This window comes from Amphibalanus amphitrite, unplaced genomic scaffold (assembly GCF_019059575.1).
Source record: "Amphibalanus amphitrite isolate SeventyFive unplaced genomic scaffold, NRLGWU_Aamphi_draft 000194F_arrow, whole genome shotgun sequence".
Taxonomy (NCBI): domain Eukaryota; kingdom Metazoa; phylum Arthropoda; class Thecostraca; order Balanomorpha; family Balanidae; genus Amphibalanus; species Amphibalanus amphitrite.
In genome coordinates, this window is record NW_024881689.1 from 797,186 (window position 1) to 819,756 (window position 22,571).

The following is a 22,571-nucleotide window of genomic DNA, read 5'->3' on the forward strand; positions in this document are numbered from 1 at the left end:
AGAGAGAGAAGAGAGAGAGAGACAGAGAGAGAGAGAGGGAGAGAGAGAGACAGGGAGAGAGAGAGAGAGAGAGGGAGAGAGAGAGAGAGACAGAGAGAGACAGAGAGAGAGAGAGAGAGAGACAGAGAGAGAGACAGGGAGAGAGAGAGACAGGGAGAGAGAGAGAGAGAGAGAGAGAGAGAGAGAGAGAGAGAGAGAGAGAGAGAGAGAGAGAGAGAGAGGTGTAGAAGTTAAAAGAGCTCTAAGCACACAATTGGAGAAAAGGTGTAAACACGAAAATAAGATAATCATTCATTCCAGCGTGTAAAAACTCTGACATTGGCACTACCACCTAGCGAAGCAGCCAGAAAGGACCACCCTCACCACACGTAAACCTACACCCACGACCATTTATCCAAGTCGGCTATCTCGTATTCATCAGTGCCACGCAAGCCAGATACTCCCATTACCACCCACACTAACACTCCATTACATGAGCTCGAGTTACACCATTAGACTTGCCCGTTTAACACTATCACGTGTTCAGTTAACATCAGTACAAGATGTTGAATAACACCTTTACATGTGTTCAGCTCGCATCATTACGAGAGGTAGAGTAACACCTTTCCACCTGGTAGGCTAACACCAGTACACGTGTCCCTAGCGACCACAGGCCTGGTAACTGAAACCCAATTCGTGCTCAGAGTTGTTTACCACGGGCAGTAAGTGTCTGACATGTGGCGCGTGCCGTAGAGGTACGAACGGGTACAGGTGGACTCACGTGGGTCAACGACGGGAGAGAGTCGATGAGCGGGACAGGGCAAGAATATCGATTGATTGCTAATGGAGAGGGAGGGGATCGACAGATGATGAGCCGTTCGTTGAACTATGACACCATAAAAGTCCAAGAAAAATCCTAAGACTGCTTCCGGCAGGATTTCCCGAAAAGTCCGTACTACATAAAGCTCCCGTCTGTCACTAATTACCGTACAATTTTGCTTCAATTATTCCTCACCATATGCAGGCGGCAGGTGTGTTTCTTTTTCAAATCCATCTCTAACCCATCTTCATTAGAGCCAGAATTTCCATGCACCGTCATCACACGACTACCAAATCCCGTCTCGCACATTTTCACCACTTCTCTGCACGACCTGCCCTTCCATTTCTCCTTCCAACCCCCACCATCACGCGTGGGCAGCCAATGAACGCCCGGGTCCCGCCCACCAGTGACATCACTCCAATGGCGCTGGTCACCAGTGACGTCATATTCTCCGCAGCCGAGTCGCCCACGGTTTCAGCGCTCCTGATCGCCCCTCCCGGGCCGCAGTGGGCGGAGGTCGTGGGAAGGTCGTTCTCATGACGATGACCGGCACTTTGGACATCTGGTGGAAATTCTACCGTTTTTAGTTTCCGCGGAGTTTGTTTGATGGTGAATATTGATGCGTTTGGATTGTTACGTGTTAAACCGCGGATAAACATTGCCTGCGGAGAAGTTGGTAAGTGAACGCCTATCAAAAGGACGGTGAATAGCCAAACGGTACCTAAACATCACCGATGACTTTGTTCGGAATATCATTAAGAACTACGACGTGGCGTACGCCTACGCACACATAGTGATTAGTGATATGATTGGCTGGTAGCCAGTATCAACTGCTAACAAGGGCAATCACTTGTATCATCACCTAACGATAACAGGATATAATAAAGACTAATGGTGCCCTCAAAGGGTTCGCCCATTTATTCGCATCAAGCTATTGCAATAACAGCTCTTTGCTTTCGCTCAGTGATTCATTACCAATTCGGCGCTCATCATTCCAATTTAGTGGCCTCAATCTCGAGAAATCAGATCAACTACTGGTCAAGGTTGGGTGAAAGCACATCACATCTCTCGTTTGTTTATAGCCACGATGACTCGACCTCTGGTAGCTCAGTTGGTAGAGCGGTGAACTGTAGCAGTTCCGTCAGGCATGACGTAAAAATGACGTCACAAAGGCATGTGGATGTGTCGGGCCTGGGTTGAGCCGCATACAGTGCAGCATGATGACGTACTGATGGTGTTGCTACTGTTAGTGTCGGGGCAAGTTTTGTACCACCAGATTACAATGAACCATCCAGTCGGCAAAACACTTAGAAATTCCACCACGCCATTGGCTACAATATAACACGTCATTCTAATTCTTCCAACCAAACACTCGAAACTCGATAACAGGAAAATGGTGGAACGCCTGCTTTTGATAGCTTCAACTAGCCTGCCACAAACATACCAGCACGACGACCTTATACCTTCCACATGTCTCGAATTGTATGACCCCCTAGACACATAAGCCGACAGTTCAATTCAATTCCAACGACTCGCTTGAGCCCACGTTTCCTTCTTCCCCACTTCGTTCCGGTTCGGCGAGTAATATTCTGCAAGGTGTTTCTACGGCATTCAGACGCTTTTAGAGACCATTCAAACCATCATAACAGCCCGTAGCTGGGACTCCAATGGCCCGAACGCTGGCTCCACCGCTACAATGCCAGCGTAAAGCGCCTGGGATGCCGGTCTCAAATTCTATCGAAAAGAGATGACTGGTTCGGTTTCAGGCTTCAGCCGCCGTATTACGAAAGCATGATAACGGTATGGAGAAGGCTTGTTAAAATTCCCCGCAGAAATATGCTGTCGAATGAAACCCGATATCCAATTCATTCTTCTCGTGGATTCCTTTCGTGCTCACAACTGCCAGCTTAGCCATCCGCCGACACACTTGCTGCCACCTAGCGGCGGCGCGGCGAACTTGAACTTACCTTGTTGGCGTCATAGATGCCGGCCTGCAGTCCGGCCGGGTCGGGAGGCAGCTCTCCCATGATCGTGTGGCCCGGAGCGCGGGGAGGCGGCGCCCGCTGCCGAGTCATGCTGGGACTCATACCCCTGAAACGAGGAAAAAAACGATCAGCTTTGTTTGACAGCTGGTGAGAGCTGTGGGACGGGAGCCGCCAGTCAGGCATTCGTCAGGTATACGACAGGTATTCGTTGCTCGGCGCCACTCCTAAAGCTGGTAATGAGTGAATGCCTACAGCAAGATTTCATCAAGGAGCGCCTCAAGCAAGTTTTTGCTGATGAATCATCCCAGGTAGGTTAAGAAACTAATTATTAGGATCATTACCCCAAGAGCCAACAAAGGGTTCGGCTTCTAGCCTTTTGTCGATGATTGCTCGTTCTGGACCTTTACTGGGTTAGTAACCTTTCCGAGAGTAATGCCTCACTCCCACCTGTCTCCCAGGTATTGCCGGTAAATTTGTCGGCGTTTTAGCGGAGCTCTGAGCTGCCGTCTGCTCCGGCGGGTCCCCGAGCAATCACACTAAAAGGTGGGGTGGGGGAGGCGAGTGGGCGATTGGGAGAGGGAGGGAGGGATGGAGGGAGAGAGAGAGAGAATGAGGGAGGAACAGAGAAAGACAGAAGAGGGAGGAGAAATATAGGAATGGAGGGGAGAGAGACAGAGAAAGAAAAAATGAAGGTTAAAAAGAGATGACTTAAATATAAAACAAAGGAAAATATAACGAGGGAATGTAACAGTGGTGCTGCCGCATCTACGTTGACTTCCAAGTCAGGGAATCACTGGTGAATTAAAATCTAATTTGAAACCCAAGGCTGGGAACCCTGCTGACATCCAATGAATAAAAAGTGCCACAAGAACCTCTCAGAATAACGCAAATACACATCTACCACCGGTTGCCTTGGAAACATCCAACAGATAATCTCTCAGACAGACCTACAAAAATAGCCCGCTATCCATCACATCTCAGGCAGCACATATGTACGTGAGATACATAACCTCCTCTGGACTGACGCAATGAAATTTATTGCTCCGGATCAATACGAATGCAATAACTGGGAGCAGACGTCTAGAGCTGCGTCAGAAACGATAAAACTGTGGTGGCAGCCAGCATTTCTATTTCCAGACCACCACTGACATGTATTAACAAAGGTTATATTTATCAGCACATCATATCGTCATAACACTGACGGATATTAACAAATGTGGAATGTAGCAGCATACTAAAACGTAAAATGTCACAAAGGTTAGCAATCACTGAACCTAGCAGCATTCAAGACCACCATCCATTTCTCCTCTCTTAACTCTCTTTCTCAAACTCTCCGTCCCTAAAGCCACCCATCCCTTCTCCATCCCCAACACCATCCCTTTCGTCCCCCTACCTCCATCCCTTCCCCTACTCACCTGCTGACATTGACCGCCTGATAGACACCATTCTGGGCCACCGGCACCGCCTGCCTGTGAGGTGTGCCTGAGATCGACGGCGGTACCGAGCCCCCCGCGGGATGCGGAGGGACGGAGGGGTGCGGAGGGGGGTGGGGAGGGTGGTGGTGGGGGTGCGGAGGGGCCGGAGGGGGGCCGCTGGGCCGCGGAGCTCCGTTCATGTGACCGTACACGGTGTGTGCCCTGAAACAAAACAATGGGGAGAGGTTAGGGATGTCATGGTTGGAGCTTGCAGGGGACGTGGGTGACAAATCAATTGCAGATCACCAGGACGGTAAATATACGAGCCACCAAACGTGAGCGTGGGTTTGGGTACACAATATTGATAAATCGACAATTGAAGACGTTTTTCAGTTCAAACTGCAATAATTTGATGCACATTATACAAGGAAAGTCAGTCAATTATTCAGTAACAATAGACGGGATTGCAGGGTCACAAAACCATAGTCACAAACCGTTTACAAACAAACATCTGAACATACATTACAACGAAACTACCTCTCAAACATACCAACAAACATACACAGGACAAGACACACCCATCAAACAAAAACAAACGATCTGTCCACTTCACAGGAACGTATACTGGTGAAAGATTAGCCGTCTGACTTCGGCACCATCTGCAGGAGAAATGAACAGCCCTGGGAAGCCTGGCCGTTTGCGTACGATGAAAAACGACATCTGTGACGCATTTACATACATATGTGGCGAGGAGTTTGTAAACGACTCTGCATGTTAGGATCAAGCTATAACGCTATAACGTCGTACTCGTATCTAGAAGATGTGCATATTTTTCAAAATCTACGCATTATAGAGTTCATATTATTCCCAGCGCTATACCAATCTCAACTCCTTTCCAGGTAGATTGTCATCGCTAAATATTTGCGCCTCAATCAATTACGACCCCCCCCCCCCTAAAACGTATCTATCCACACACAGATACCGTACATCGATTAATCCTCCGACCAATAGCCGTCACCAAGCTGTAAGGGTCAATGCCATGGGCCAGCCACAGCATAAGCCACGCGGAGAACACCATATGGTCAGAGACAGGTCTAGCATCAGGCATCCCCACTGTCATCTACTGTCATCGCGCTGTCATCGCGCAGTCATCTCGCTGTCATCGGGTTGTAATCTGGGCTGTAATCTAGCAGTGACATATGGCGGGGTTGGGATACCCATCATCGAGCACACAACTGTGAGAGGAGATGAAATATGAGGATAGGAAGTGATGATAGGATGGAGAGAGAGAGAGAGAGAGAGAGAGAGAGAGAGAGAGAGAGAGAGAGAGAGAGAGAGAGAGAGAGAGAGAGAGAGAGGGGGAAGAGGAGAGAAGGGTAACGAACGAACGACAGCCCGCCGCCAGTGAGATTAACAGTGATATATAGGGTGGAAGGAAGAAGACGCGAGGAATCGTAAATGACCCTATGAATGTCAATGTCTGCATTACTACCCAGGTCATTTGTATCAGCATGCATTACATTTGCATTCAGTTATTCCAGCGAGCTTTTTGGGAGATTACTGTCCACCATAGCCAAACAATCCAACGCGGTTCCCCTATCCGACAACCAGCTCGCTTTCATATCTGAAAATAAATTGAACCGGGTACCGAGACGTCAAAACAACCCATTAAGAGCTTTGACACCACGAATATCATTCGTCTGTGCGCAACCAAATCTACGTTTGACAATGTCTTCAACTCAATAACCCCGGTGACAACTTTATCACTTCAATAACTCTTCAGCGCCCGACGTATGCTGTCGCATAATTCACAATTCCAATCTACAGACCAGTCACAACAGAAAGAGGATGAGAAAATGGCGACTACGAGATGATTTCGGGGACAGACGCACTGCGAAAACTACAAGAGCGATTCTGAGGGCTGATAAAAAGATGCGATGAATGTTTATGGGATGAAATTGTAGATGACAGGTAATTTTGCGAAACTCTGCTGGCCACGCACAAACCCTCTGGTCACGGACTTCACGGACAACTAAAAACTGTGCAGACATCACAATATTCACGGATTGTACGAACTAAGGACATCACGCTACCGCACGGATATTTAAGCACTCACGATCAGTAAACACTACGGAAATCTCAGTAGGTACTCACGGAATATAAAAACATTACAGTATTCACACAACCATGATCTCTCCCACATCAAGCTTGCGGCCGAAGTGCCCTACTAAAAGCTGAAGTGATTTATGTACGCATGGATCTTACATTTCGAGATGCAAGTCATTGAGCGAAGAAAAGATCTGCTGAAGGAACTTCGATCGCAGACTTGATGCATAATAGACTCACAGACTACTCTATAGAACTATGTGACAGACTATATAAATACAGCTCGAGTACTCACGGGCTGTAGGCGGCCGACTGCCGGTAGCCATCCTCGCTGAACCGGTTATCACCCGATAATTGCTGCACATACTGGTTCCGCCGCTGTTCGTGCTCCGCCAGCTGCTCCTGAAGCCTCTGTCTCCCCCGCTGGAACTCCTGGTACAGATCCCCTCCCCCTCCCCCTGCCGCCGACAGAGGGGCCGGGGAGGGGTGGGGAGGTTCAGTTCTCCTCCGGATGGACTGGGGAGACTCCGACGCCTCGCTGCACGGTCTGGAGCTGGGACGAGAGCCGCGGTCCCCGCGCTCAGAGTCGGAGGGTGTCGCGGGGGCTGGTCGACGCGTCGACCCCATGGAGCTGGATCGGTCACTTCCTGATGAGATGGTGGTGCTAGTTGTGCTCTTGGGAGGCGCTGGAGGGGGCGGAGGCGCGGGAGGCTGAGAGGGTGATACTTGTGATGTGGGTGGTTCGTGACGCTCAGCGATCGTCGCTAGTTCGTTCCCGCCCGCGGCGGTGTCACTGTCAAATAGTCTGTCTACTGAGGTGTTCATGGTTTTCCGGCCGGTTAGGTGGAAGCTGGCAAGACTTTGTGACATAGCATCAGCCGCCGCTCCTGCCGCCGCTGCCGCCCGCGTGGCGCCCAGCCCCAGCGGAAGGCCTTCCAACTGCGGGTTCAGCGAGCGCGACATCACGTCCGCGGACTTGGGCCTCGCCTGGGGCATCACCGAGTGAGGGAACGTCTTGGGTTTGATCGGCGTGACGAGCATATACTCGGTCCAGAAGGCGTCCAGTTGTGGTCGCTCTAGCCGCTCCACATCCACGTTTAGCGTTCGTTGCTCGAACGGACAGGCGAAGGTATCCGCGGGGATGCTTTGCAGCCAGGACAACAAGCTCAGGTCCGAGTCAGAGAACCCGTTACCGCTGAGAACTTTACTGAACTGCATCTCACCACTGGCCTCCGTGCCTCCACTGGTCGCCTTCTGCTGACAGTACTCCACGCAGCTCTCATAGAGTATGCCTTTGATGAGGAGCTGAATCAGACGATCGTTACTCGCGCACTCGTTCTGTCTTTCTCCGCCGCGTTTGCGCTCACTCGGTAGAAACTTCTCCACGAGTGGAAGCACGGCTCGAAAGCAGGCCACGCGCGCAGCGCTCGGATTCCAGTCCCGGTATTCACTATGATCACCGAGCCTTGGCAACGTCAGAAGAAGACACAACGCCGCATACTCCTCCTTCGACTCACAGTACTTCTCCAGCTCGTTCAGCACCTTCACCACCTCCTCCACAGCCTGTTCCATGTTATCCTGCGCGCCCGCCTCCGACTTGATACACAACAACTCCACATACTTCACCTTGAGTACCTCATAGTGAAACCTCTTGGTGTCGAAACTCTCCACGCTAGTAAGAGGTTGGACAAACTCTATCGCGTCATCCCACTGCCCGTCTAGTATCAGCTGCCGCAGGAAGAGCAGGTCGTCGCTGAGGCTGGCGTTGATGATGCCGGCCTCTCGCTCGACGCTGAGTTGGGAGATGTGCAGCTGACGGTTGTGCAGGAACTCCAGCATCAGCTTCACCACCTCCTCCTCACGGAGGTAGAGGTGGGCGGACGGCATGATGTACTGGATGCACAATCTGAAACGGAGAAACAACGAGAGGTCAGCTAAATAGAGGTGGTACTGGGGCAGACAACAGCGGTCAGGAAAATACAGGTTGGCGGACGGCATGATGTACTGGATACACAATCTGAAAACGGAGAGACAACGCGAGGTCAGGTAAATAGAGGCGGTATTGGGGCAGACAACAGCGGTCAGGCGAATAGAGGTGGGCAAACGGCAGAATGTACTGGATGCACAATCTGAAACGGAGAGACAACGAGAGGTCAGCTAAAAAGAGATGGTACTGGGAGAGACGAATGGTCAGGAAAATAGAGGTGGGCGGACGGCATGATGTACTGGATGCACAATCTGAAAACAGAGAGACAACGAGGTCAGGGTATTAGAGTGATGGGACCATGTACTGGATAGACGGTCTGAAGCGGAGCAAAAAAAACTGTTGCCAGTCAAAGAGATACAAAAAGTGGAGATACATAGGCCATTAGTCTCGATACACACAGTGCGGCATGTAAGAAAATCGATAGTCACAAAAACACTGGCAGATGGACGAAACATTAAAGAAATACGGCACTTAAGAACAAAACGTGTTTCTTGCACGCCATGGCCAAATCTTAATCAAATCACCACTAACAGGTTTGAGTATCTCATTCAGATACATCAAAACAGTGTACCGTTGAAGAAACCCCGAATAGAATGTAAATCAACACCCGAATGCAGTGTCATCACGCATGGCGTGACCGAAGCCATTTGCAACATGCGCGCTGACCATCCGACGGCTTCCTGTGTATTTTCGGTCACACTTCAAAAGTGCCGACTAAGGAACACCGGCGATGGAGTTAATTCCGACATTAAAACGTCATCAGTCTACCAAACAGTGAATACCAATGAATGGGTGAAAAATGACGCCTCCTCTTAGAGCACTTATAACCCCATCAGAGTTATCGTTCCAGATCAGTTGTGACAGGTGATATCTTTGACTGAAGATTGTATGTTCAAAGTTGGAGGTCGAATCACTAAACTAGCGATCACTAAAATCACTACTCATATCACTAAACTAGCGAATGAACATCGAATTATCAGATAAAAACCATTTAGTGATTCGGACAAGATAGGTCCAAATCCGTATACCTAAAAGCTTTACTTGTGGCTAACTCCTGCATATGTATGACCTGTCACCAAGGGCCCGTCACGGTCTCCCGACTCCAAAACCCCCACCCCTCTATCACGCCCAATAATGCGCGGTTACGCATCCGAATCACCCAAGCGCGAATCACCAACGTCCAGAGCAACTAATCAACGCTTCCCAGGCCGAGATAAGTAGCGGTCTACCACGGATAACTGAGCAGCCCAAAACATACCATCAACCGCGCACCAGCCCTCCGGCAATAACGTACCTACCGGTAAACCAAACGAAAACAAGACTGACGACCGGATGGAGCGATAGTTCAGAGTTTTTCGGTATATGTGAGGATCTCCGAGGCTGACAGATTTTACGACAGGTTAAATGGCGGCTCAGGAGAGCGTTCACCTACGATTAACGGCAGGGACAATTAGATTGGACGCTGGACCGTGCCAGGTATGCGGGCTTAGCCTCATGTCAGCGTCTGTGTTTTAATCTGTCAAATCAGCTCCAGTTCAGTATCGATCCCGAGTCAGCATCTCACCAGCAAACAACTCCAAAGTTTGTGTGAATCAGTATCTGTTCAGTGCTGAGCATGTTTCAGCATCCACGTCCGCAACATACATCTAAGTTGTAAACTAGAGTCATTTCCAGCTTCCCGCATCTAACTAGTCAACAGCTCGTCTCAGCCTTCCATCTTCAGTCATCTCACCCGTTCACGGCTGACCGGTCACGACCTGAACCGTTGCAACAAAACCTCTCTAAAGCATGCACTCTTCCAGACCCAACCACACAACAACCACACCAAACCAAACCACAGCTCAAAGCCACAGCCGACTGGAGCAGAGTTACACCACATTCTGAGCCATAGCCTGAGCCATAGCCGGGCCCAGCCCTACCCAGCCAGCGTCTCTACCCTCAGCCCGGGGCGGTGGAGCGCGCGGCTCGTGAGAGGCCAACCGTGACGAGACGACGTGGCCACAACCGCCGGCGACGGCCCGGGGGTCACCGGCACGGCGAGATGGGAGATGGGAGATGGGATGGGATGGAGTGGGAGGAGATGGGAAGTGGGATGTTATAATTGTGTGCTTACACGCATCAGTCATTTTCGGATACATCAGACCTCTGCAAAAGCGAGCACGGACAGACATGCCAGCGCAAAAACCTGCACTGAAATAAAATGCAAAAATGCAGAAGCGTGCTCTGACAACTCACGATACTGCAGTAAGTTTGAAGATCAGCTTGTTTCTGTATCAACCAGCGATTAGGCAGAAACAACGAATGTTTAGCATAGGAGAACAGAACAACCCTCTCAGCGCAAAAAGCTCTGACTCAGAAGATAGCATCAACTTGGCACAAGATCGCGAGTGCCGCACGTGGCTAGGCTGGACATAAAAGGCGCCACAGAGTCTGTTCAGGATGGGAAATGTAAAGTAGGCATACCTCCGCATCGGGGCATGACTATCGTATGACTGACTAATTGAACACAAAAGGCGGACGAAATCAGGTCATCGAATGTTGAGCAAGGAGGTCGAAAGTTGAATTGAATTACCAATACGATATCCTGAGCCAATTCTTACCAAGTAGAATTATTAGTTGATGATTAGTTGAATGATTGGAATGATTAGGCCCAGGCAACCGTGTCCGTATTGGTAAAGTTGAACTGAATTACCAATACGATAACCTGGGCCCAATTCTTACCAAGTAGAGTGATTGGGATTTGACAGCGTTTCCGTCAGTTTGCCAGCCGCGCCGGGACAGGCCAGCGGATCCTACCAACACAACGACTCATACTTGGCATCCATCAACTCATCCTCCCGGCGGAGACAGGACTGGTGTCTGCGATAGTCGCTGTACTGCCAGACCCGACCGGCCTCTGTCGGATATCGATGGGCCGCAGCACGGTACGTCAGCACGTCTCAGAGCACGGCCAGACAGCACGTCTAAGAGCACGGCCTGGAGAACGACGATAGAGCACGGCCAGGAGAACGACGACAGAGCACGTCCCAGAGAGCATGGCATGGAGCACGTCTCAGAGCACGTTTCAGAGCACGCCCAGAGAGCACGACCAGAAGAACGACGACAGAGCACATCCCAGAGAACATCACTACAATATGCCGACGGACAAAGCGCGGCAAAGCATTATCGACGGGCTCCAGGGTAGACAGCGAACCGTGACTTCTCCGGCTCGCTTCCAATAAGTTTTTGTGGCGGGACAGATATAAGGCAGAGGTAGAGACTGACAAAGGAATGGGGTGACACTGACGAGAGAGACAGAAAGAGAGAGAGAGAGAGAGAGAGAGAGAGAGAGAGAGAGAGAGAGAGAGAGACAGAGAGAGACAGAGAGACAGAGAGACAGAGAGACAGAGAGACAGAGAGAGAGAGAGGGAGGGAGAGAGAGAGGGAGAGGGAGAGAGAGGGAGAGGGAGAGAGAGGGAGAGGGAGAGGGAGAAAGAGAGAGAGGGAGAGAGGGGGAGAGAGAGAAAGAAAAAGAGAGAGGATGAGAGAGAGAGAGAGAGAGGGAGAGGGAGGGAGGGAGGGAGGGAGGGAGGGAGGGAGGGAGGGAGGGAGGGAGGGAGAGATGGAAGAATAACGAGGCTGACAGGAAAACTGATTGAAACAAACTGAGCAGAGAATAGAGACATAAACAAAAAACAGGGAAGGGAAAGGACAACGGGAGAAAGAGATAGGCTAACATAGCTTTCCTTCACCCTCACAATGCAAACCTAACAATGCCCGTATCATTCAACGCAGACAATGATAACCTAGACATTACCACCCAGGGGCCATTTAGCAATTGACCAACAAAAGTGCGATGATAGCTACTGCGCTATGACAGCCGACTTCAACGATCCATTGTGCCAGAGGAAGTAGGTAGTTCAGCCTGACTCGCATGCGGCACGATTCTTGTTTTCACACCAGGCCATTATTTACAACGCACAACAGCGCTGGGGCTTGACTGAATGTGGGAATATTTCACATTCATGCGCGTTGCGCAGTGCAGAAATTGTCAGTTACGCGTTACTCACAGATACCTACACAGCACACACCCTGCAAGTTGCACGGCGCACGGTATCGCGACTTGAAATGTCGTGGGCGAAAAATAACATCGTGGATATATTAACCCTCGCCGGACCTATTGGTTTTCTACATACGCGCCGGCCGAGGGGGGGGGGGGGGGGCGGGTACGACCCCCCCTCGCCGTTTCGCCCCTGGTGGAGCTAGCGCGTCGCGGAAAAAACGAGCGTGTGCGCCGTTACGAGACGCAGAGATTGGTACCCGATTTTAAGGTCCTAGGTCAACCGGTGACCTCTGAGGTCAGGTCAAGTGCCCCAAGGTACGGTTCAGTTTTTGGTGAATAACTTCGCAAAAAACGGCCGCAGAGCGCCGATTTTGGCAGCATCGTGTTCGTCTCGCTCAGGCGCGTCGAATGATATACTTTTTGTCCGGGTCAGGTCAACTTGGGGTGTTGACCTCAGGTCAAGGTCAGGTCAGCACCCCCAGGTCACGAAGTTGGTCGAAAGAGGTCATGTTGCATATCATTCGATTCGGCAGGTCTTCCTGAGTCCATTGGTGGCTTTCCCGACTCGCTAGCTCAATTTGATCGGGAGGTATTGACGAAAAACTCATATGACCTTGATGACGTCATAAATGACGTCACGCAAGGTCAACATTGCAAAAGTGACGCATATAACCTTGCAAGGAGTGCATAAAATCACGATTCTGTGTGCTTGAGATAGTTGGAGATCGTTCCCGGCGCCAGAATAGCAGTTTTCATTTTTCCCCATTGACTTATAATGGTGAGGTCACGAAAATGACCTGACCTCATATGACCTTTAGGAAAAATCCGAGATATACAAGTTGTGGGACTCATAATGGATACTAGATCCTGCAAGTTTCATTTTCCTGTGACATCTCCTCTGGCAGTGAGGGCGTTGCGAAGTTGCGACATCTGAAGACCGTGCAGAGGTTCACTTATGACGTCATAGGTCAGTGACCTGACCTGACTTAAAAATGCGGTTGGTGTCGAAAGATGCGGCTTGGATCAAAGGTCAGGTATGCCAAGTTTCAGCTCTCTATCGCCAGCGTGTTCGGAGCTATCGCGAAAAAACCCTATGGGGGGGGGGCGGCACCCGCCCCCCCCCCCTCGGCCGGCGAGGGTTAATTGTGTGTATTGCCGACTCAAGCTATTCTGGGAATAGCAGCAAATTCTCGATAAATTAATGTTCATTCTAACTTTTCCCCATCAACATAACAAAACAATTTAACCGGCCTATGACGCAATTCCGCCCCTTATATTCCGTTATACCTTTAACACAACATCCCACTCAGATACATCCAACCAAACTACCCCAATGACTTATCTCCAATACACCACCCCACGAAGGTCCAAACACCATCTGCATAACCGCCTGCGTCACCTCTGAGTCTCTCCACTCGTCTGACGCCGACCCGTGAACCTCTCAGCACGCTACATCCCACCCCGTGACCTATCAGCGCGCCTGGCACTGGCTGAAAGTGTCGGCCCGGTCGCGCCGAGTCTCGGCTCATCCATAGTCAGTGCGGCATTTGTCAGAGGTGGCCCCCAAAGACAGACGGATGGCGGGCTATAGATCACTGTGACCCGGTTATAGGTGACAATATGAGTGGGTCATGCTCATCACAGACACGGCTACACAACAGCGAGGATAATACCACGGCACCGCGCAGCTTTCCGTGATACAGCACAGCGAAGAAAACGGAACAGCACAGCGCAGCACGGAAGGTCACTGCACAGCGCATCATAACACAACAGATAATAGCACATCAAAGCACAGCCAGACAACATCAAATGCTTTTCCACAGCATTGGTCACACAAGACATCTTACCTCAAACAGACCGCAGTAAGCTAAACCAAGCACCAAACTTCACCCCTGCCCCCTCTCCGAGACATACCACCCTCCTTATCCTCATCCCCACCTTCACACACCTTTCCTTTTCATCCCTCTCCACATCCCCTCCCCTCCCCTCGACCCCTCCCCACACGGCACACACCATCATCCGTCTGTCACAGGCGCCGGTCATTAACCTTCCCACAGAGAGCACATCCACCTTATCGCTGTCATGGCTCATCTGAGAGCAGCACTCTGCCGCACCTGGCCTTCAGCTTTGCGTCCGCCGTCAATAGCAAGGTATGTTCCTTCTCAGATAGTGAGAGCAGATGCGGTGATATGGCCTGGCCCGAGGATCAAACAGGGGATTGAGACTTGAATGGTGGAAGTTTAAGGACTGTGGTTCACATTGAAGGTGTGTGGCGATAAATTCGTGCCAAAATATAAGTAAAACTATAATTTTCTGAAGATATGAAATAAGAAAAGTCGATGTTGCAATAGTGCAAATATTTCTGTCTGTCGTATATCGGTCATTAATTTTTGTTTCAATCCCATCATAAAACGTACAATAGTGAGAAAAGACAGGACGAGGTAGCAGTCACCTGCACGTGGGTTTTTGGCGACCGCACGTGGGCGGGCGTTAGCTGGCTTTACGAAGCGCCCGAACGACACACCTGAGACCCCATTTGGGGAGGACGTGACCTGAGGATGTCGGTGTCCAGCACCACCTTACTGTCGGTAATGGTGCCATTGGGAGAGCAAATGGTGATGCCATGGCGACACCGGAAACTCGAAATGTCTCCGAAATGCTGGCCGAAAAGTGTGCTGGAGCCCGTCCAAAAATGTACGAACTTTGTCAAAGTTCGTGAACGCTAAAAGCTGGAGACAAAAAGAACGAGCGAGCTGATATGAAGTGGAGGAAATACTAAGGCGAAATGATGATGCGACAAATGAGATGCGATGAAATAACTTTTTGGTTATCGCATAAAGACAGAATAAGGAACTACACTAAACCTTTTCAGAGAGAAGCCGAGCGAAAATGGAAGCGGAACCGGATGCGAAATTGAAGCAAAGAAACTGAAACAGAGCAGATACTTCCATACGGCCCGAAAAGAAAACCAGCGCCGATCTGGGCAGAAAACCGGAAAGGTTAGAAAAAAGGAACAGCGCTGAAGTTCAGACCTCGAAAGATCTCGTCGTATCGATTTTTTCGAAGAAGCAAAATAAAGGAGATGAGACTGGAAAAGAAAAAAATCAAATGAGGTCTGAGGCGCATCGGACTCGAAAACAACCAATAACACCGGAACAAGAAAAGTACCCTGATGTACATAAAACTGAGAACCTTCACGTACCAAAAAATAGGAGAGCACTCCAAACGGTGAGTCAAAAAAGACATCAGAGCACCAGCAATTTTGCGTGACCAGTACCAACACGACCTCCTCGTTCCATCAGATCCTGTAAAGGCATGCCTATAAAACTACCTAAAACGGAAGTGTCAGAAGCTGCCACTGACATTCAGCCCGGAGTGGAGAACCTGTCAGCACTCTAACGATATAATGACCCGACGAGAAATGACCCCTTTAACCGCGCGCCGCTGCTTAGAGTGATGAGGTAGGCCCATTTTTACGTTAGGTTTGCGGTTCGTTGAGCCCGTCTTGATGTGGTTCCATTGGTTTCATGCGCCATGTCATTTTGGATGTTATGTATTTTGCCGGAAATAAATGGTAGACGTATTATACAAACCACAAACTATCCGTATATTAGCGCAGCCTGCGCAGATAGATGATTGCCGTGATGAAATGCCGTGATGAAAGAGAGCTTTGGGTCATATGCAATCCGATAAAAGTCAACCTTGACTATCGAAACAATTCGTCTCTTTTCATCCAACTATCAACTGATACCAGTGTTATTTTTTTCACAAATTTATTTCACATAACTGACAATCACATAGCAGTACACACAGTATGTACAGAACCGGACACCTGTCGCACGGATACCAGTGTTATTGGCCAGATAAAAACGAATTCCAGTCCCAAAATCGTCTCCTTCCTAACTTTCTGACATCTATCCCAACTCTCAAATTAGCACCACATGCCTACACCCGATCCCTCTTCTACTCCTCGTCAGCTCCACATTTACCCCAGACACCTTCATCTGTTAGCCACCTCTTCTGCGGTCCGGTCCTCCGCAAAAACCGCCAGCCAGCCACGCTCTCCGTCTCCGCCAGCTGACGGCCGCGCCACGTTTGCCACAGGTGCGTCACATCCGTCGCCGCCGCGCCGCACCTGTCGCGGATGGAAGTCGCGGCTGCTCGGCCCGTTTCCCACATCAATAACGCACAGCCCACCGCTGAGACGCGTTCACATCGCGCTGTATGCCGGAGACAAAGTCGCGTCGGACGCTGTACTTAGATCCAGGTCAGAAGGCACTTGGTTAAGCCAGTGACGTCACGTAGATATAAATTATTATCTTTTTTAAATAAATACAGCATCCTACAATTGCCCAAGCCGAGTCTGTAAAAAGTCTTAGATTTGTTGACAAGTCTTCAAATGTCACAAAAAGCCATGACTTCTAAGCAGCAAAGGATGCAGTATTTATCGCTGACTTTCATAAAATCTGACCATCAGTCGATAAATGAATGGATTTAATTGTTCCCAGTCAGTCATGGCCTACAAATGAACCACTATTGAAAGCTTGCTAATGATTCGCCCAGCCTAGTTCCAGAAAGCAATACTTCAGACTGTCGGTAATTTGCTCCATTGACCTAAAACAAGCCAATACGCCAGGCTAGATTTACTACCAATAAACAGCCATGTGCCATGAGACATGATCTCGCGTAGCCACAACAGACGACCGCGTGTCATGACACAGTCGTGTGTCACGGCTGGGTCAATGACACGAGTGGTCTCCGCGCAGAAAGCCGGCTGACGGTCATCATTACGGCCCAATGAATAGCAGACCAGACGGTTGATGAGAATGGCGGACATCGTTAGAAATTGATCGATAGTTTCAGTCCAGTACGGTACAGTGAATGTCTCCAGTTCGGCTTGGAGACACGCCAAAATGAAAGGAACGGACGATAGAGCAGACGTCTGAAGTGAGCTGAAACTGGAAATGAACAGAAAGCAAACGTCTGGACTGTAGAAGCTATGATACACATAGGAAACGCCGCAATTGAAAATTGTGTGGCATTCCTGCATAAAGGTGCCAAAGAAAATGAGTGGAACATCGTCCATTTTATTTTATAATACATGCAACAGCCCATCGTCGACGGCAGCAATCGATGCATCAATCTGCAGAAAGGCAACCATTAAAATTTAACACCGCATTGATCGCGATGAATGGGGCTTCATCTAGCACCCAGAATGAATAATCGCTCATCAAAGCCTGCATCACGGTCTGAATTTCTCTTCACAAGTTCTGCCAGCCCTTTCAGACCTCTCAGAACGTCCTGAATCATCAACAACACTTCAACAACACTTCACATCACCGACAAAGCCATTGGAATTCTCCAGACGCCTCGTCAGAGCCAGAACGCGGCAGGTCAAAGGTCAGGTCAGGGGTCAGACACCGACCAGGCACTCTCGCTGCTTCCGGCCCGAGGTCAGGGCGGCGCCGTGACCCCTGGGGCGGGGTCAGCCGAGCGGTGACCCCGTCCCCGGGGCTCGTGGAGATACGTGGTGACGGGTAGAGAGAGAGAGGTGGTGAGTAAGATGGGGTCGCCTTCATCAGTGTAAGGCGCAAGATGGTATGCGAGTTTTAAAGGTTGTGTTTGCTTAACGTGGTAATTTGAATAACTTTGAAGAGAGTGAACATGTAAGCTCACTAGTGTTGCAGGGTCGGAAACAGGAAGCAATCCAACGATTGTACCTAACTATTTTAGTGTCGTACTATCTATGCGTTTCCATTGTACATATATCTTGTATGAAGAGACCTACGGCCGTGATCTAGGCTCAAGGCTACTGTTTTCTTTACATGAAGAGTGAAAACAAGACATCCACTTTCTCCGGTCACCCGCGACGGGACGCTCCGAGCGGCGGATTCCCACCATATCGGGCTGATGTGGGACCGGCCGAGGGAGCTGAGGCGGCCGCTGAACGCTCATTGACTGACGACCAGCGAGGGAAGGGCGAAGGTTTGAGCGACGCAGATTTAATGCTTTTTTGCATGATTTCATGTGGAAAGGAAAAATATCGAAAGCATAAAATCGTTGTCAAGAAATACTACTGACGATGCTAGCATTAAGTGACCGCGGTCCATCGCCGTGCGGCAATGGCACCTGCCATTTCATCAAGAATATAAGAATAAGGGTTTCTCCAATACAGTAGATCATAGGCCAACAGCATGGGTGACATTGGCTGCAAGTTCAACCTTGGGAAATGACACGGTCCCTTGAACTAACAATGGAATGTTCTCACGATGAGAGAAATAGACAGGATATAATCAAATGGTAGGCTAATTGGTCAAATTTGATAAGTTAAATAGGCAAAGCATCCACTGTAATGCTATGAACAGAGTGTTTCCTTGATAGAGTACACTGCTTTTAACTCCAAATTCCATGAAAGAAGGAAAATTCTTTCAGAGACAATGAAAACTTACAATTCCCAGCAAGACCTTGAAAATAAATTAACACCTACTCATTCTGAATTTTCACAGGAAGCAGCCACCACCAAATAGTTCATATCATCAATTCAACACCAGCTTCATCCAACAACCTTCATCCATTATCAAACCAACATCGACCCAACCCGCGAAAACCATCGTCTGGTCAGCCCAAGAATGCATTACACGGCCCAGCGACCGTGAGAATTTCTGTGACGTCCCTCGCGTTTGTGGTTCCATTTTCAGCCGGAAATAGGAACTTCCACAGCCACATTGGTGGTCAGTTTGGTTGAAATACAGACACTCCGCCGGCCAGTGGTGGTTTCATAGGTGCATTACTTGCGATTTTAATTTAAATAAAGTTATTATCCAGCAGGAATTCTACGCCAGATGGAGGCAAGGACGGACTTCCTAGCGGCGTTATTATAGCAAATTTATAATAAGCGGCTGGAGAGAAGGCATCATGCACCTGCTTGTTTCAGCTTCCCCGCCGCTTGTGTCCGTTATCTCAGCACAGGCGGCACCGAGACTGCCTGAGGCGGTGGTCAGGTCACGCAGAGTCGGACCCTTGAATACACCTGACGCCCCTCGGAGGGTTAGCGCCACGGCGGAACAGGCGGTCTGACTATAAAGAACGGCTAGCTAACAACAACACGGTAGAACATTCAGCGAGGAAACCGACGATGTAAGAGCATGACAAACCACCTGGTTAGATTCTCTGAAGCTGAGGTAAACGGGAGAGCGACATTATCTCACACATGACCTTATGTCAGACTACACCCTTCGCCAAATCCTCCAGTGCGCCGACAGACATGAAAAGAACACCTACTCGTCACCAACACTTTTCGTAAGCTCAACAAACCACATGACCCCCGGTCTCCGCCCCCCCCCCTCCCCACCCGTCAGTCTCGTCCCACCTCAAACCCCATGACTAACGAGAAGCTCCTGGGACCACCAAGGCCCACGTAACACACTAATTGGAGCCGGGAGAGCCGTCATTAACGGTGAGTTATTGGGCTACACAGTTTGGTGGCGAGAGAAAATTCAGGAGCTTTTGAAGGTGCCACAGAGCTTCAGCAGCAGGCAGGAGGGCTGTATATGAACGTCCAGACAGGTTTTTTTACATAAAGGGGATGTCCGGTAAAGGTGATAGGAAGTTCGGGTGGAACCAGCCAGGGGCGGCGGATTCGGGGGGCAGGGGGGGCAGCTGCCCCCCCTGGCAAACTCGTGGGGGGGCAAAAGTATCTTTTTGCCCCCCCCATAATTTGTGACAAAGCTTAGACAAGAAACCATATACCTGATTATTCTGTTCGATCATCTGAAGATGTAACCAGATGCCTATATACTTTATCATACGCTGCCTTTCTTAAACGGCAAGCGTTCGCGTTCAACTGAAGTTTTCCTCTCTTCAACCTAGTTTTGGAGGCATTATAAGCGTCAACGTGACGCAGCGGCAACCCAGGCCTTCAGTGACCGCTTACAGGGGCGACGGATACGGGGTGGCAGAGGAGGCACCGTCCCCTAAAAAACTTTTGGAGGAGGGGCAAACGTACATTCTTGCCCCTCCATAATTTGTGCCCTACACATGAGGAAAATTTTCATAACCTGATATTGCAGCTATGCGCTCCTACGGTTTGTTCAACGGTGCCTTTTGAATATGTGTAAATGCTAACCATTTCCGCTTTATATCATTTTTTGTCTTTTCAGATTCGATTTAGAAATATTTGAAGTGTGCGAGAGGCGCAACTCATACCTTCAGTGGTCGTTTGCCGCTAATTTGATTTTGTACCTACATAAATGCCAAATCGCAAGTGAGCGGAGAGGGAAGGGCTAGCCATTCGCTTACGGGTACCTAGTTAGGACTGATGAGCGCTCATAATAAGCCATTCCCCTGATTTTTTTTTTGTCTAACGCAAGAGTTTCCAGCGCATACAATGGTAAACGTCGAGGTCGTACCACTGAACTCTAATATATACTGGAAGGAGCATTGGTGACTTGTTTTTGTCTATCGATTTCCGCCATGTTGTGTATACCAGAAATATAAATTGCATGTACGGTAGCAGAGGTGCAGTTTAGTGAGAGGTACACTACTCAAAAGTGCTGCTGCTTCATGCTTGCAGTTTGATTGCAGTGATCAACTTTTCAAGACTTTGGTATACACAACATGGCGGAAATCGAGACATTCTGGCCCATATACGGCCAAGGCGAGTGCCTCCCCCTGGGTCGTACACATTGACCACATTGACCAATGCACGGTATGACACCCAAAGGCCAGTCATCAGAGATCTGCTTTGGGCATTCGGAGGCTTGTGTGGGGCGAGTGTAAAAACTGGATGTTCACAGTTCAGTATCCGCTTTATTTCAGTTTTCACTATTAAAAAAGTAAAAATTAATGTTGGAAACTTTTGAGGGTTAGGGCACTGATCATTAGTGGGCCCCCTGTGTCTAAAGGCTGGCTATAGAATGAAGAGCATCAAACACGAACAGTAGCGGCGGAACACCTTCAATTAAGGGGGGGGGGGGGGGGTTACTGCCGACTTTTGGACCCATTCTTTCCATACAACTCCCATAGGGCTAACGTTAAAATGCCAAAATCAAAGGGGATCACGGTGCCCCGGTGCCCTCCCCGTTCCGCCGCCTATGAACACGAAAGCAAAATCTAAGGCATTTTGGAAAAATGAGTATGCCCCGCAGCGTCCGATAAAGTTACCACCTTCCAGTGGGTCAAGCCAACTGGGCCCAAGTCTATAATGGCACTTAACGATAGCACTAACCTTGTCTCACTTTTCTTGAAGTCTGCCTTCCGAATGGTTTCGGCCACAGACTGGCTGCACTGAGGTCGTTTGGCATGTGCAACTGTAATTAAAGCCACCTGAGGCCGGCTGAGGCGCCCTGACACCAGGCTGAAGCTGGGTAGGAAATGCTTCGTCTTTGCAGATATCACTGGCCGCTGATTCTCGAGTGCCTAAAACGGTAGATGTCGTGGCAAAATTTGGCGTGATAATTTGGACCTTACCGCAGTCAGCGCACCCTAAAGCCCTAATAAAGAAACGCCCCACCCAGAGCTTCTGGATTCTCGTTCCAGTCCACCGTTCCTTCACCCCAGCCCGCCGCCGCGCTCCCTCGCCTCAGCCCTCCGTTCCCAACTTGACGAGCGTTTGGGCCTTAGTTAAGCCTTGCTGTAGGCTTACTGTATAAACCCATCGAGACAGCCCGTCTCGGTGAGCTTAGTTGGCGAACTACTGCCTTGGGGAGGGTTTCTGGCGGATCGCTGTCCCAATAGGTTTAGATGCGACCGTCTCTGAATGTTTAAGCGGTCTCCTCCCGCTGTGAGCTAGTTTCAGTTGATATCTGTCTCAGAAATACTTTTTAAAGGAAATCGAACGTAAAATGAACAGAGGAAATGGTAACGAGTTACCTCATTGAAGAATAGCGCTCGCCTACTTCAAAAGGTTTGGCACCGTTCTTCAACATCTGATATGCGATCGGGTTATGGCACAAATTTCCCATTGGAGCTTTTTTCTAATACAGCAATACGAAAAGCGTTACGTCGTCCACTGGCGGATCCAGGGAGCGGGCATTTAAAGCAAATGTTTACTCCCCCTCCCCCTGGCCCCTGCATTGCCCGAAATAGACAAAACGTATCTTATGTTTCCTAAAAATAACACTTTTATCGGATTTTTTTTTTTTTTTGCTATATACTGTTCAGCAGTAGGTCCGTAAGGAATCGAAATCCGAGGAGTTTTTGGAGTTTGGACACTTTTTTGGGGGGGATATGTCCCCTA

The 22,571-nt window shown here is 49.5% G+C and overlaps 1 protein-coding gene across 1 annotated transcript in view; it reads right to left on the reverse strand.

The window, feature by feature from the left end:
* Positions 1-22,571, reverse strand: part of LOC122384634 (WD repeat-containing protein 47-like) — an 84,109-nt gene that overhangs the window by 54,018 nt on the left and 7,520 nt on the right. Inside the window, exons 2-4 of the mRNA XM_043372233.1 lie at positions 6,601-8,211; positions 4,200-4,421; positions 2,767-2,890 (exon numbers count right to left, since the gene is read on the reverse strand). Coding sequence (XP_043228168.1) covers positions 2,767-2,890; positions 4,200-4,421; positions 6,601-8,211 — 1,957 coding nt within the window. The remainder of the gene's footprint in view (positions 1-2,766; positions 2,891-4,199; positions 4,422-6,600; positions 8,212-22,571) is intronic.